Source organism: Gopherus evgoodei, chromosome 5 (assembly GCF_007399415.2).
Source record: "Gopherus evgoodei ecotype Sinaloan lineage chromosome 5, rGopEvg1_v1.p, whole genome shotgun sequence".
In the NCBI taxonomy this organism is placed as follows: domain Eukaryota; kingdom Metazoa; phylum Chordata; order Testudines; family Testudinidae; genus Gopherus; species Gopherus evgoodei.
Window position 1 is genome coordinate 4084649 of NC_044326.1, and position 13755 is coordinate 4098403.

Sequence of the window (13755 nt, forward strand, 5' to 3'; positions counted from 1 at the left end):
CTGCTGTTGCCACAGTGTGAACCAAGCCTTTTATGCAAATGATTATTACCAGGCCATGAATAACACTCAGCATCTACGTACAAAGGACTTGACAAATTTTAATTAACTCCTGTTTTACTGATAAACGGCCGCAGTACAATTCTGTGCAGAATTAGCTACTCCCACCCATATGATGTCAGGATGCATATTTTTTGAGGCTGGCTGGCGAGCAGTTGAAGGGCCGTATGAAGCAAGATGCAGAAATAATACAGCCTTCGGACACGCTGGGGGTATTATGAAAATAACACTAAGGCATCAAAGGTGAATGTGAAGCCTAACATTGGTAACCAGCAATTTTCAACACTTAAAAATCCCCGCCTAAAGGTACCTAAGGGAGGTGGGGTGACCAGCATTACTGGCTTTAGTCACTTGGAGCTACCTACAACTGATGAACAAGGGAAGCAAAAGGTGCTTTCTCTTCATGCTGCCCCAGATCTTTGGAAGTATTGTGTCTAAAGACAAACCTCAAGGCATAGCCACTTGGAAGCTCTGTCCTGCTCCCAAAATTCAGCTCTTCGGATCCCTAGTGTGAAACTGTCAGTCTTCTGTAGCAGGGTGCTGGTGCAAAGGCACCTAATTAGCCCTGCTCAGCCAGCCCCAATCAGAGGAAATAGATTGGGGCTGGGGAGAAGCCTGGTGCCTGGCCATTAGAACTGGCTGCACCTACAGGCCTGAGAATTCATGGGTTATAATGGCTGGCTGGCAGCCAGAAGAGGAGGGAATGGCCAGGGGAAGGTCAGTCTCCAGGCTGAGGGCAGACTCTGTTTAGGAGAGGAGATTATCAGGCTTGCAAGCTCTGTACATAACATTGGTGTGGGAGAATGTTGTGTAAATAAAGCCATGGGTGCTGCATAACTAGAAACCTCTCTGAGCTTTATTGGGGCAGCCAGTGGGCCCCAGGAAGAGATGCAGGCAGAGGACTTGTCACATCTTCCCACCAAGGTCATTGCAGTAGACTACTTTTGGTGGCCACATCAGACACACACATATACAGTGGAAACTACTTATAGTGAACTATGAGGAAACTCTGCTCAGAGTAAAGCAGAATGTGTGTCCCAATTTAAAAATATATCAGTATAAAACCTACATAGAATAGAAATTGCTTCAAGGCATGGTGATACGTAGAATGCAGCTCCAGTTAGTGTGAAATAGAGGGACTGGCTACCAGAGGGACTCTTCCGCTGTCCACACCAGATTGACCCTTTGAACGTAGGCATATGAGCTACTAAGTAATTTTCCGCTTACCTGAGATCAGCACAGAGTAAGCAGTGTGAATAATGAAATGCACTGCTGGAAACACCCTTGCTTGTTAAAGCAAGTACAGCAGTTGAAACCATCAAAAGAATGTCTTGAGGCATACTCACTTTTCCAGTAGGATAAGGGCTGTCGTTGGGTTCACACGAAGATATTTGCATGTGGGTTGCCCGTAGTCAGCCAAATATGTTGACCAGTCCCACTGGATGAACAGATCTAGAAGCTGCAACAAACAAACAAAACCAACATGCAATGAATACATTTTTTTTTTAAAAAAGATCAAAGGGTCTACCTAAAAGCTACCAAGGGATCAGGCTAGCAGGATTGCCTGGAGAAGAATTTTAAAAATGCTTTGCAAACGAGTTAATTTAGCTTCACAGCACCCCTAGCAAGCTTGGTAAACACTCCCTCCATTTAACAGAGGGGAAACTGAGGCACACAATGGTTAACTGACTTGCTCAGACTCACAAAGCAAGTCAGTGCCAGAGCCAGGAATAGAAACCCAGTGTCCTGCTACCATAATCACAAGACCATCCATATACAGATGTTACAGTCATATTAAGTTCCTCCCTTCTTCAACTACATTACCTGATACTTCATTTGAACTGTGCCAAGGAAGATATTTCCAGCCACACACATTACAGAGTAGAGCTAGGTGAATAACTGGTTTTTCAGTTCATCCAGGAAACCAAAAAATCAGGGATAAATATTTGGTTCTGAAATGTTTGAAATTTGTCTGCAAATTGGTAGGGCCAGCAAATAGGGTGACCAGACAGCAAGTGTGAAAAATCGGAACAGAGGGAGGGATAACAGGAGACTATATAAAAAAGTCCCCAAAATTGGGACTGTCCCTATAAAATTGGGACATCTGATCATCCTACTAGCAAACCACTGTGTGCGTGTGTGTATCCATCCGTCTATCACAACCTTTAGCCCAGTGATTAGGGCACTCACCTGAAATGTGAGACTCAGGTTTGAATCCTCACTCTGGATCAGGCACTTAAACTCAGCTCTCCCCATTCCCAGGTGAGTGCTCTAACCCACAGGTTATTCTGTGGTGCATTGCTCTCTCTCTCTCACTCAGTGGTCAGAGAAAGAGAGAGAATGGCTTTGTAGCCTAAGAACATAAGACTGGCCATACTGGGTCAGACCAAAGGTCTGTCCAGACACTTATCTATGGGGTAGGAAGAAGATATGGGTTCAAATTTTTGCTCCCGGATTCAAAGGAGTAATTCGAATCCACCTCTCCTACTGCCCAGCTGAGTGGCTTAATCACCAGGCTGTAGAAGGACAAGGTCAGGGTTTCTCTTCTACTGGACCAACTTCTGTTGGCGAAAGAAACAGCTCTCAAGCTCACACAGAGCTGCTTTTCATGCTAGAGAGTCATTTTCGCTCTCCTTTCTCTTTGGCCCAGTGAACATTTAAGTATTTATACAAAGTGGAACAGCGTAAATAGGAAAACTGAATCCCCTGTGTTTCCCAGATCCCAGGCAAGCACTCCAATCAATGGACTGAAAGTTACCCAGGGGACAGATGGGCATGCGCACACCCAATTTGCTGACCCTCAAAAAATAACCATTCACCCCAGCAGAAACATTGGGTCAAGTTTGCAAATAGTTTCAGTTCCATCAAAACTGCATTTTTCAGCGAATAAACGATTTGTCTAAAAAACATCGCCCAGCTCTATTACCGAGCGCTGGAAGCGTTCCAAGAGCTTTGCAAAGGTCTCCACTACTGTGGAGTGGCGGGGAGGTAGGAGTCCAAACGGTCAGACATTATCCAAGCATAATGTGTCTGCAAAACGGGACTGGTTTGCGCAGGTGCTTTCCAGCCATTCCGTTTCTGGGTGGAATGTCCTGGCAGTTCCAACTGGAGGCCGAAAGGGAAGACAGATGGTTTCACAGATGTGTGAGAATCTTGGTTCTGAAGCACTGGACAAAGGTGCAGGGTGGTACATTCTTATTTGAACCATTTCACAAAGCCATAAAATCAACATATGCATGTGCCATGCACACACTTTCACTGCACCAGGTGTTCCCTCTAAACCCTGATGGCTGCCCACTGTCAACAAAGACCCTGCTAACCTTGATCCTGGGTGAGGAAATAATCATGCTAATGGAACAGTTTTCTCAGGAGCCTCTTTCAAACCTGGGATTCAAAGGAACACATTCAAACTCTCCTCCCTGAACTCCAAAGACCAGTGACTAATCAAAGACATCTGGAATCTTTCACCCTCCCACCTCGGAGACGTATGCTGCATTGTTCAAATATTTGACATTCAAGTTCACCTACTTGACATTCAGTTCCACATCTTTCGTGGACATAATTTGATCATCTTTTGCAGTCATACTTGACAACACTGTTTATCCTCTATGAATGTCAAGGCTTCTGGATGGCGTCTGGCTCCCGCCTCAGACATAAAGATGCTTAAGCTTCTCTTCTTCATGCTGCACTTTTAAACTTTGAGAACTTGGCTGCAGTGAGGGTGCTAATTAAGCGGAACTATGATCAGACGTGGCTTTTACACCCCAACTTCAATCAAAATGACAATCAGAATGACAGTGCATCCAACAATACGCTTATGCACATTGGAAAGCCACATAACACAAGCCGGCTGGAGACACGGCAACAAGCGTTTTTTCCAAATGAATTTGGTATAATGAATTTAAAATATAGAAGGAAAATTCATTTTTGGATAAGCAGCTGCATTTCAGTGATCCTTCATGACTGACATTTCATGCCACACTTTGGGACCCTGAGAGACAAAAGCCTGTGTACTGTATATGTATAAAGGATTTTATTAAATTAACTGCCCTGATGAATGGAATTGTATGTCAGGGGAAAACCATATTCCAGCAGGGGAAATTTACTCAAGATTTTTAAGGCCAACCTCTACTTTCCCTTGTGTTGTCTTATTTCACAGGACACTGGATTATCCTAATGAAGTGATTCTCAATCTTTTTTCATATTAGGACCCTCTTTTCCACACGGGGAGCCTTCCTTTCATTGAGTGGAGATCCAGAAATGACTTTTTCACAATATGGAAAGAGCAGAATGCTCACGACCCCCAGCTTGAGAACCCTTCTCCTAGAGAAAGGCATTATCATTAACCTACTTATATGAAAGTTAAGGTGCTGGTTAAATAGGAAAATTATGATGCATAATTTCTCCTTCCCCTTTTTACCTTTTAGCCTCACTTTTTTTTTTTTTTTTTGAGGAAAGATTGCAAGCATCACACCCACTCGCCTTCCCCTGGTCTCAACACCCTTATAGCCACTGCAGATCCCACGCCAAGAACAGCCCAGCTATTTTATCTAGCAGTTAACGTCCTGAAGTAAATTGGGACCACAGAGATCCCATTGTGCCTGTGTCTCCATGGTTTTCCTCCGGGCTCTAGCGCGGTTTAATAACACAGCCCACCACACAAAAAAGGGGATTTGGCTCCATGAGGAGCTCAAGGTACAAAACAAAAATGTGCAACAAGATTCTTTTTGACTATGTAGGTCACAGCAAAGAAAACAGACTGAGGGGAACAATCCCATGCTGGAAGGGGGAGGGATGGATTAGATGGGACCTTATAGGTCTTTTCCATCTCTCAATTCTATGCACCATTGTACAGTGGGTCAGCTCCAGCTCATTCTGTTAACAGCAAACTGAAGTTCAACATCAACTGCAGGAGTTTTTCCAAACAGAAACATTCAAAAGCCTTAAAGAGACAAATGCTTAAATATGATTTCATGTTCTTGTTTCACACATTTGCAGAATAATGGGGTCAGAACCTTCTCTTCAGATTTGTTGAGTCTGCCAAGAAATCATGCATATACTGGACCATAATATCTACTGACAGCTCGGGATTCAGCGACACAGGAATGCACTACATTGCCAGGGCACAAAGTGACACAAAACAGCACAGCCTTGCTTCCCTACAAATTGGTGTCTCTGGACCCTCCACCCGGCCAGGCAGTGACATGCATAGAGTTGAACTAAAATGCCAAAGCAGAGGGAGAGAAATACAGAGAGGCACAGACGAAGCTTTCAAAGGAGATTTTAAGAAAGCAGGAGAGCGATAAGGCGGCCGCGGAAGGATACAGGGAGCTCTTCCAAATGGCATGTTCTGCAGTGGAGGCAGCATTCATGCAAGAGGGTGTTAATGGAAAGAGACCGACACACAGTTCCTGACCTTGGTGACACTGGTGTAAATCCAGAGTAACTCCACTGGAGTCACCAGAATAGAACAGTACCTGACCGGAGGTGTGTACAGTATGTTACAGCAAGCGCATGGATAGGTGTTAAAATCAAGGGGGATATTTTTCATCTAGACGTTGTAATGCTGGGAAGACAGTGGAGCTGTCTGAAGGTGGAGGTGATATGAGCATAAGCAGCAGCAGTATTCAGCACACACTGGGCGTGGGAGAGCTTGCGCTTGGCTAGACACTCAGAAAAGGGAGTTTCATAGGCACAGTGTGTTCTTTGAAACAGCACATTGGTATGGAGACTCATTTTTAAATGTAGGGGAAGCAGAGAGGGGGAAAGTAGTTAAATGGAAGTTGAAAAGGCAGAGTTGGGCTTCCAAGTCATGGCTGGTTGAAGCTGGAGCCTCCTGAAGGGAACACGTATTTAGTCTGGAAAGGAACACGTCTGGAACACGTAGTTAGTCTTCATTCCATTCCAAGATGAAGTGCGGTATCTGCTTTCCCAGTGTCTTCCCGTGCCTGGGACCTGGATGAGGGCTGGTTGGCTAAGGCCCAGTCCTGGCAAGACAGAGGCTAGCCGGGGGAAATGTCTTGAGGAGACAGGCGTGATACCTGCTCCTTGCTTTTTGTTAAGGTGTATGTGGATGGGTGCCATTCCAGAGTGCCCCCTGCTGGCCTGGGATGGCCCTGCAGGTACTTCCTCGGTTATCTTTTGCGTTCTTTGCAATAACTGACTCTAAGACCGGAATCCTTATAATGAGATTCCCCCTTGTGGGATCTTATTCATTCAGTCTGTTACTGACTACAGACCCATTGTCCCCCCCGGCTCAGGAGCCCAGCAGCCCTCCTTCTTTGGGGGTTTGTATGATAATCCAAGCAAAATCCCACTCCCTGCTACATAGCTCCTTCCTGGGGCCTGGCAGCTTTCAGCCTTTCCCAGGCGCTGTTCAGTCTCTCCTCCCATAGCCTCTCCTGGGCTCCACTCCCTGCTCTCCAGGGAGCAGCAACGCTCAGGGCTTGCTTCCTTTTCTGGCATCTTTCCTTCTCTCCCCGGCATCCCAGGCCTCTTCCTTATTTACCCCACAGACCTTACTGGGTCACATGACCCACCTTCCCCAGCGGGGGAGGCAAGTTAATCACATTGCAGGTGGGGCTGAGACCATCTCTTCTTAAAGGGCCAGCTACCTGGTGACAGCGAACAAGCCAAGAGTGCTATTTTCACCTAAACCTGGTGAAGAGTCTCCTTTTCAGGGGCTGGACCCTGCCTCATCCGTGGGCATTTCTGCAGTGCTCTCTGCTTGTGGCTGCAAAAGTGAAGACTGTTATCTTCAGTTGCTAGCTGCTTACTTGGTGGCATGTCTTGCCGGGGTGTATGACATGGCAGGTAATTTGCACTAGCCACTACTTCAACTCAGAATGTAATTCAAGGTGCTGGCATGGATTAGATCCTCCGGTCTGAATCCTGGATACCTTACATTCTCCCACCCCCCATCATATTGAGATCATCCCAGGCACTCATGCTAACAGCTGCCAGATTCAAACAGTGAGCATTTTCAGGGGAAGGTACCTTCCTCCCACTGGGGTGAGAGGGTTTGAATTTGTTGACCTTTCAGACACTTTGCAAGGCCGATCTGCTTATGGCTTTTGCTGGAAGATTTAGCAGAGTGAATTCGGATGATATAGCAGGAAGAGGAGTTTAGTTTTTTTAGTCCAATCTGTTGTGTAATTTAGACATCTCCAGTTGCATGCATCACTTAGGGACCACGATCAGCAGATTTTTAAAAAATAAAATAAATAAATAACATCCTATATGCATGAAAATGCCATTGCTAGGTCTGGGTCTTACTTCCGCAATCGAAATTGCCAAGAGCCAAAATGCGACAGTGATGGACAGTCTGTGTATTTTACAGCTGTTTACCCAAGTCCATCTTGTGAGATCGGCAGGCCTGGGGATACATGGGCTGGGCAGGCTTACACCTCTGGACTCTGGCTTCTTTATATGGCAGTTTGAAGGCATCTGCAGTGTTTGTACAGTAGCACAGCTCTGCTGTAAAGTGGAGTGTTTTGTATTCCTTAGCAGATGAGGGACGGAGGGAGGCCCTGAAGTAGGAAGTCTTACAGCTATGGGCGAGCTGTCTCGAGACGATTTATCTGTTACATAAATGTAGTTTTATTGGTTTTACTGTTTAAACTTTTCACCTTTGCAGCTAAATCTGAAAGTTAAAGGTGGGGGGGTAGCGGGGGGTAGAAAGGTTTGTGCACAGACATTCATGCAGCCCCGCTGCTCACAGAGTTCAGTATGTGCCTTCTGGGGGAAATTCCAAAATAAAATATGCAAATACCATTAATTCTTTAAACCAAAGAGTCTACTTTCCAAGTCCATAAATCAAGCTTGACAGCACACACACTGGGGGTGGGGAGGGAAAAGAAAGAGGAGTATTTCCCATTATGCTACTAAACTACACTACCTGCACTCAGAGCACAGTAGACGTCTCCCGGGCTACGTGCAAGATGATCAGTGACTGTTAACCCGAGGCACATCGGCGATAGCACACCATGGACATAAAGAAGTACACATGCTCTCTCTCTCTCTGGAGAATTGCTATACTTGGAAGGGGAGAGCAATTTAAATTCTCCTTGAAAGTTAGGGCCTGAAAAAGGATCAGGTCCTTTTTACACCCATAGGCAGCACAGCTACAGCAGGAACTTGCTCATTCTGTCTCGATAGTGACTCTGACCTGCATAGATTCCACCCAACTCATACCAGCCTTGGGGCACTGTACAACCTCTCCAGCCACACTAAAGAGGATGAAACTAGTTCTGATGGCCCAGAGAGAAGTAGCCACATTGGAAAGAGAGAAGAAAAATGGGCCAAAGGGGCTAGGGATTTGGGATGTGGTAGAAAACCATGAGGTCTAAGGTGAAAACTGACCTGCACTGAAATCACCATTTACAGAGAGTCTCCACGGGATGTGCCCAGGGACGGCGTTCCAGAGATGGGGTCCCTATGCTACAAAGGCCCTTTCCCCACTGGATGAAACTGAAAGTGAGAGATATATCTCACCTCTGGGTTTGCTGCATGGCAGAATGGGAAATGAAATATAAATAAACAAACAGAAATCAGCCAGTGAATTTCAGCCACTCAAATCACCCTCAGATTCCAGTTTCCCTAGGACTTTTGGGAAATATATTTCTTGCCTGAACTGGCACAGTTTTGACAAACAGCACCCAAAGACAACGCTACCTTGGATCCACAACAAGGCTTTCGACTTTCCATAGCCTTCCACCTAAGAATCTTATAGTGCTCTGTGAATGTGAGCAAATTCATATTCACCCCGACCCCTGTCCTGAGAGGGATGTATTCCTATTCCCATTTTACAGATGGGGAAACAAAGGGACGCAAGTGAAAGGCCTGCTCCCCTTGACTAGCAGGCAAAACTCCATTTAATTTTAACCTGAGTAGGAGCAGGCCCTAAGTGATATGTGTACGGTCACACAGGAAATCTGCGTCAGGGACAGATTTCTTGACTCCTGACCACCATTCCCCTTCTAAGGAGACAGTTATGTAGTAGGGCTGTGCATTTGCGTTCTGTAAAACCAGATTACATGTAATTATCTCAGTACTTGCCGGTTGCCATAGCACAGAGGTGCCAAAACCTGGCAGCCGCCTCACGGATTTTTCAATTATAGGATGGTAGAAAAAAATACCCCTGAAGACGACATCTCACTTCCTTTCAGCTCCACAAGAGTCATCCTGAGCCTCTTAAAAGATTAAAAACAAACATACAAAACTACAAATAAACTAATGCTAGAAACCACTCATAGCCCCACCGCGCAGAGATTATTTCTTTTTGGACTAAGCAGCAAGACCAGTGAGACGACTGGAAAAGAAGCTCCTTTGCCAGCACAGATGCAAAGTTTAAATGTGTCAATCACTCACTGGGAGAGGAAACGGATAATAAAGCAGGAAATAAACCTCTCCTTCAATAAAGTCCAACTTAGGGAAAATTCTAGTTTTCACACTCCTACTGCCCTTCCAGTCATTGTACAGCAGGAGATACAGGCTTAATCTCTATTAGGAGTTTGTTGATTTTCCACGATGCTCAGGAATCGTGTATCATAGTGAAGCCAGTCTGCGAGGTGTCCCCAGAAACATTATTCCCTGACAAGCCTCTCTCTGGGGCGCACTAACCACTATTCAAACAAACATACACACAATTAGCAAAAAATAGGCTGCAAAGGTAAAGATGAATAAAGTCCGTTAACTGGCAAATCCTTTAACCTGTTTAAACAAATTTAAACACAATTATCCTGGATTTCTTCCACCAAGTTGAACTAAAGGAATTATAGTTAACTCGATGCATCTACAAGCAAGAGACAGTCAGGTAACTGGAAGGAGGTGGGAAGGATAGCTCAGTGGTTTGAGCATTGGCCTGCTAAACCCAGGGTTGAGAGTTCAATCCTTGAGGGGGCCATTTACAGATCTAGGGCAAAAATCTGTCTGGGGATTGGTCCTGCTTTGAGCAGGCAGTTGGACTAGATAATCTCCTGAGGTCCCTTCCAACCCTGACATTCTATGATAGAGTCTGACCTGGATCTAGGCAGTGCCAATAACAGGTCCCTGCAACCTTGCCTCAGAAGGAGGTTTTATTGGGTGGTGGATTCAGTAAGCAAATGGATAAGCAAGAAGGAACATCTGTGATAGAAGGGTATGTCAGCCAAGGCTGTCCTGAATAGCATCAAGGTCTTCCACCCACCGGGCATGCCAGGGCTCAGATCAGCTTAACACCCTCCCACTATCATCTGGTGCACAAGTCTAACACTAGTGCTTTGGCTCTTAAACCTAAAATAGGGTCATTTTCCCAGCCCTGCCCTTGGTCTTCAAGATAGAGGCTAGAAAACAACAGAAGTCTTCTCTCTACACTAGGGATCTACATGTGCAGTTTGAAATTGGACCCAGCTCTAAAAAGCTGCAGCATCTCTTCTTCCCCAACCCTTTTCATTCAGGTAACCCACGACGCATGCCTTTGGCCATGGACTGTCAGGTGTCTCCACTTTATTCTGTCTGCTCCCATCAAGGAGGATGAGCAGCCTTTTGCTTGCTGCCTTCTGTGTACCAGTAGTTTTTAGTCTTCATGCTGCCCAAAGACCTTCTTAAGCTATTTAACACTGAGCTTTTCTTAAAATTTCCCACCCTTGCTATCCATTGCGCAGCTCCACTGGTGACAGCAACAGTGCGGACTCTAGTATAAATGAAGAACTTACCTTCCTACCACCGTGCCATCGAACCCTGCCCAAAGCAAGGTCAGGACTCTTTCAAACGGAGCCCTATCCACACCCCTGCTCCCTGACAGGCCCCCCCGGGACTCCCATGCTTATTCAACCTGTCCTGTGTCCCCCGTCTGCCTCCCAGAACCTCAGCCCCATCCAACTGCCCCCTGGGACCCCGCACCCCATATCCAACCCCCCGGCCCCCTTACCATGCCCCTCAGAGCAGCATGTCTGGGAGCTGCGCTGCCCGGCTGGAGCCAGCTGCGCTGCTCGGCCGGTGCGCTGCCCACATGGTGGCGTGCCTGTGGGAGAGGGGCCGGGAGCTCAAGGGCTGGGCAGGATGGTCCCGCGGGCCTCTCACCTCTCACATAAGGCCTTGTCTACATTAAAAAGAATCATCCTTGCTTGCCAATAGACAGCAACAAATACAACTGCATCAGTGCTGACCATGGTTTCTGTCCTTGTCTATGTTTGCAGCTAAACTATGCGCCTCATCTGTTCCAGCTCCACCCGTTGTCAGCAACATAGAATTCTGTAATGTAGAAAAGTCCTAAGAGTCCAAGATCAGCAGCAAATTCAAATAATTGATTTTGGTGATGTTTCAATTACTCCTACTGGGAAAATAATATTTAGAGATAAAGAAAAACTCCTTTACTGCAGGAGTGACAGAGTTTGGACAAAGTTAGCACTAAGAAGAAAAGGTGCCAGGAATTTGGTGTTAGTTCATTTACTTGTGAAAAAGAAAAGACAGTGAAATTCTGGTTTCACTGAAGGCAAAGAGAGTTTTATCACTGACTTCAGTCCGGCCAGGATTCCACCCAAACTCTTTTATGAACCCTATTACCACAGTATCTGAGTGTCTCAAAATCTTCAGTGCATTTAACTTCACAACCCCCTGTGAGGTAAGGAAGTTCTATTATCCCCATTTTACAAATGGAAAATCCAGGCACAGAAAGAAAATAAACTGTACCTATGTTAGAAAGTCAAGATGCTAATTTAATACTCTGAATTTTCCTGTCTTTTTTTAAGTTCTTTAAGTGAAACAATTCTTGGAAGCAACAAGAGAAAAATCTGGAAGGGTTACATGGAAGGGCCAGAATTTAATGGAGCAAAATTTGAGACTGACCACACCCTATTCTGTCCAGTCTGGATTATTTTTGGACTCATTATTGCCTGTTTATAAGATTCTGTATTTCTTAAATTGGGTTTCCAGTGGAAGGACTCCAGAAACATTCTAGTCTGCACATTGTATATAAAGGTTTTCTGTTTTTCCATCTGTAAATGTTCATAACTTATTGGGATGAATATCCCTGGATTTCCATTTACTTTGAAGTTATAGTGAAATTACAGTGTGAGATCTTTTGTTTTCTTCAGAGGTTTATTACAAGTTTCTCGTTAAAATCTTAGACATGCTGCTATTTATATGGTTTATTGTGTGCTTTTGGTTGTAAATCTTCTCTGTTTTTCTGAGAAGGTAACATTTGGTTTTTTTGGTTAATAAATATTAATTTATTAATTTCTGGAGTCTTTAAAGCGCATCTGTGGAAAAGAAATGGCATTCCAGTAGCCTGTGTGATTAAACTGAAGAACTGGAGGTGACAACTATAACTCTGGTCAGAATTCAAAAAGTCTGATGGCAGAGCAATATGAGCTCATGGGCAGGAATTAATGTGTCAGATTCTGGTGATAATCTTGAAGGTTTTTGGAAATTCCTTTAGGAATGTATCCTATGCCCCTTGAAGTCCATAGCAAAGCTCTCAGCGACTTTAATGGGCAGGATCAAGGCCTCAGTCACTAAGTAACTGGACTGGTGCCTGCAGGGAACGGTAAAGCAAATTTGAGGGACATCTCAAGGTTCCAGAGCCATTATCAAGTGACAACTAGCGCTGGTTGAAAAAGGATGAAAATTTTTCATGAGAAACTTAATGGAAATTGGAATTTCGAAGTTAAAAAAATCAGTTAGTGCTAGTGACAACAGATTGGCTAGTGAATATTCTGAAAGGGCAATTAACAAGAGTTCACAGCGCTGGATTTATTAGCCAATTTGCATTCTGAGAAATGGTCACACCCATCAAATTAGTTATGTGGCACCATCTTTCTAGGTAAAGAAGATGGCAAATTTCTGCCCTTAGGATTCTACAATCTAAATAAAACAAATAGACAATATGGGGAGTGGACAACAGAAAAAGACATAAGAAATACTGCTCTTGGGGGAATGCTATTGAATAATATGTTGGATTTCTACAGCACCTTCTAGCCAAGGGTCACTCTGTGCTTCGTAAATGTTAAATGTAGCTTCCAAACACCCCTGCAGAGTAGATAAATATTATTATCTCTGTTTTACACATGAGAGAATTGAGTTGCACTAGAGTTTAGTGGCAGAATTGGGAAGATAATCCAGTGCTCCTGACTCCCAGTGCTACTGTGATCCCAACAACCTCCCCCCACCACCCTGTTCAGATGTTGCGTTGCGCTTCAAATTCTGCTTGCTTTTCTCTCCTAATACAATTATGGTGAGAGAGGAAGTGTGTTGTGCCACAGTGCAGCTTAGCAGCAAAAGTGCCAGAAGAAAGGAGGGATTTGCCAGGAAGGGGGAGGCGGGGGGAACACCAGCGAAAACATCTTCAAGAGTTAGACTGTCAGGGACCTCAGGAGGTCATCTAGTCCAATCCCTTGCTCAACACAGGAGCGATCCCCAACTAAATCCCCAAATGGTCCCCTCAAGGATTGAGCTCACAACCCTAGGTTTAGCAGGCCAATGCTCAAACCACTGAGCTATCCCGCGTTACTTTTCCTTCTCATTCTTTAAATTTTTTTCTCCAGACTTTAGGAGCCAAGGAGTTCTTAAAGTCTGTCACTGGCTTCTGCAGACTGGCACATGCAGTTGTCAGCCAGCCCTGAACTCTGCATGAGACTTCTCCATCTCAGCTGCTGGCTGCCTTTCCAGATCAATTTCTATGGAAACAGAGTTCACATCAGGGAAAAAAAGGTAAGGATT

At 45.0% G+C, this 13755-nt stretch overlaps 1 protein-coding gene across 1 annotated transcript in view; it reads right to left on the minus strand.

Moving 5' to 3' along the window:
• LOC115652963 (exocyst complex component 6B-like) overlaps positions 1 to 13755 on the minus strand; it is a 176894-nt gene that overhangs the window by 11608 nt on the left and 151531 nt on the right. The window contains exon 7 of the mRNA XM_030565625.1: positions 1404 to 1516. Within this exon, the coding sequence (XP_030421485.1) occupies positions 1404 to 1516 (113 nt within the window). The remainder of the gene's footprint in view (positions 1 to 1403; positions 1517 to 13755) is intronic.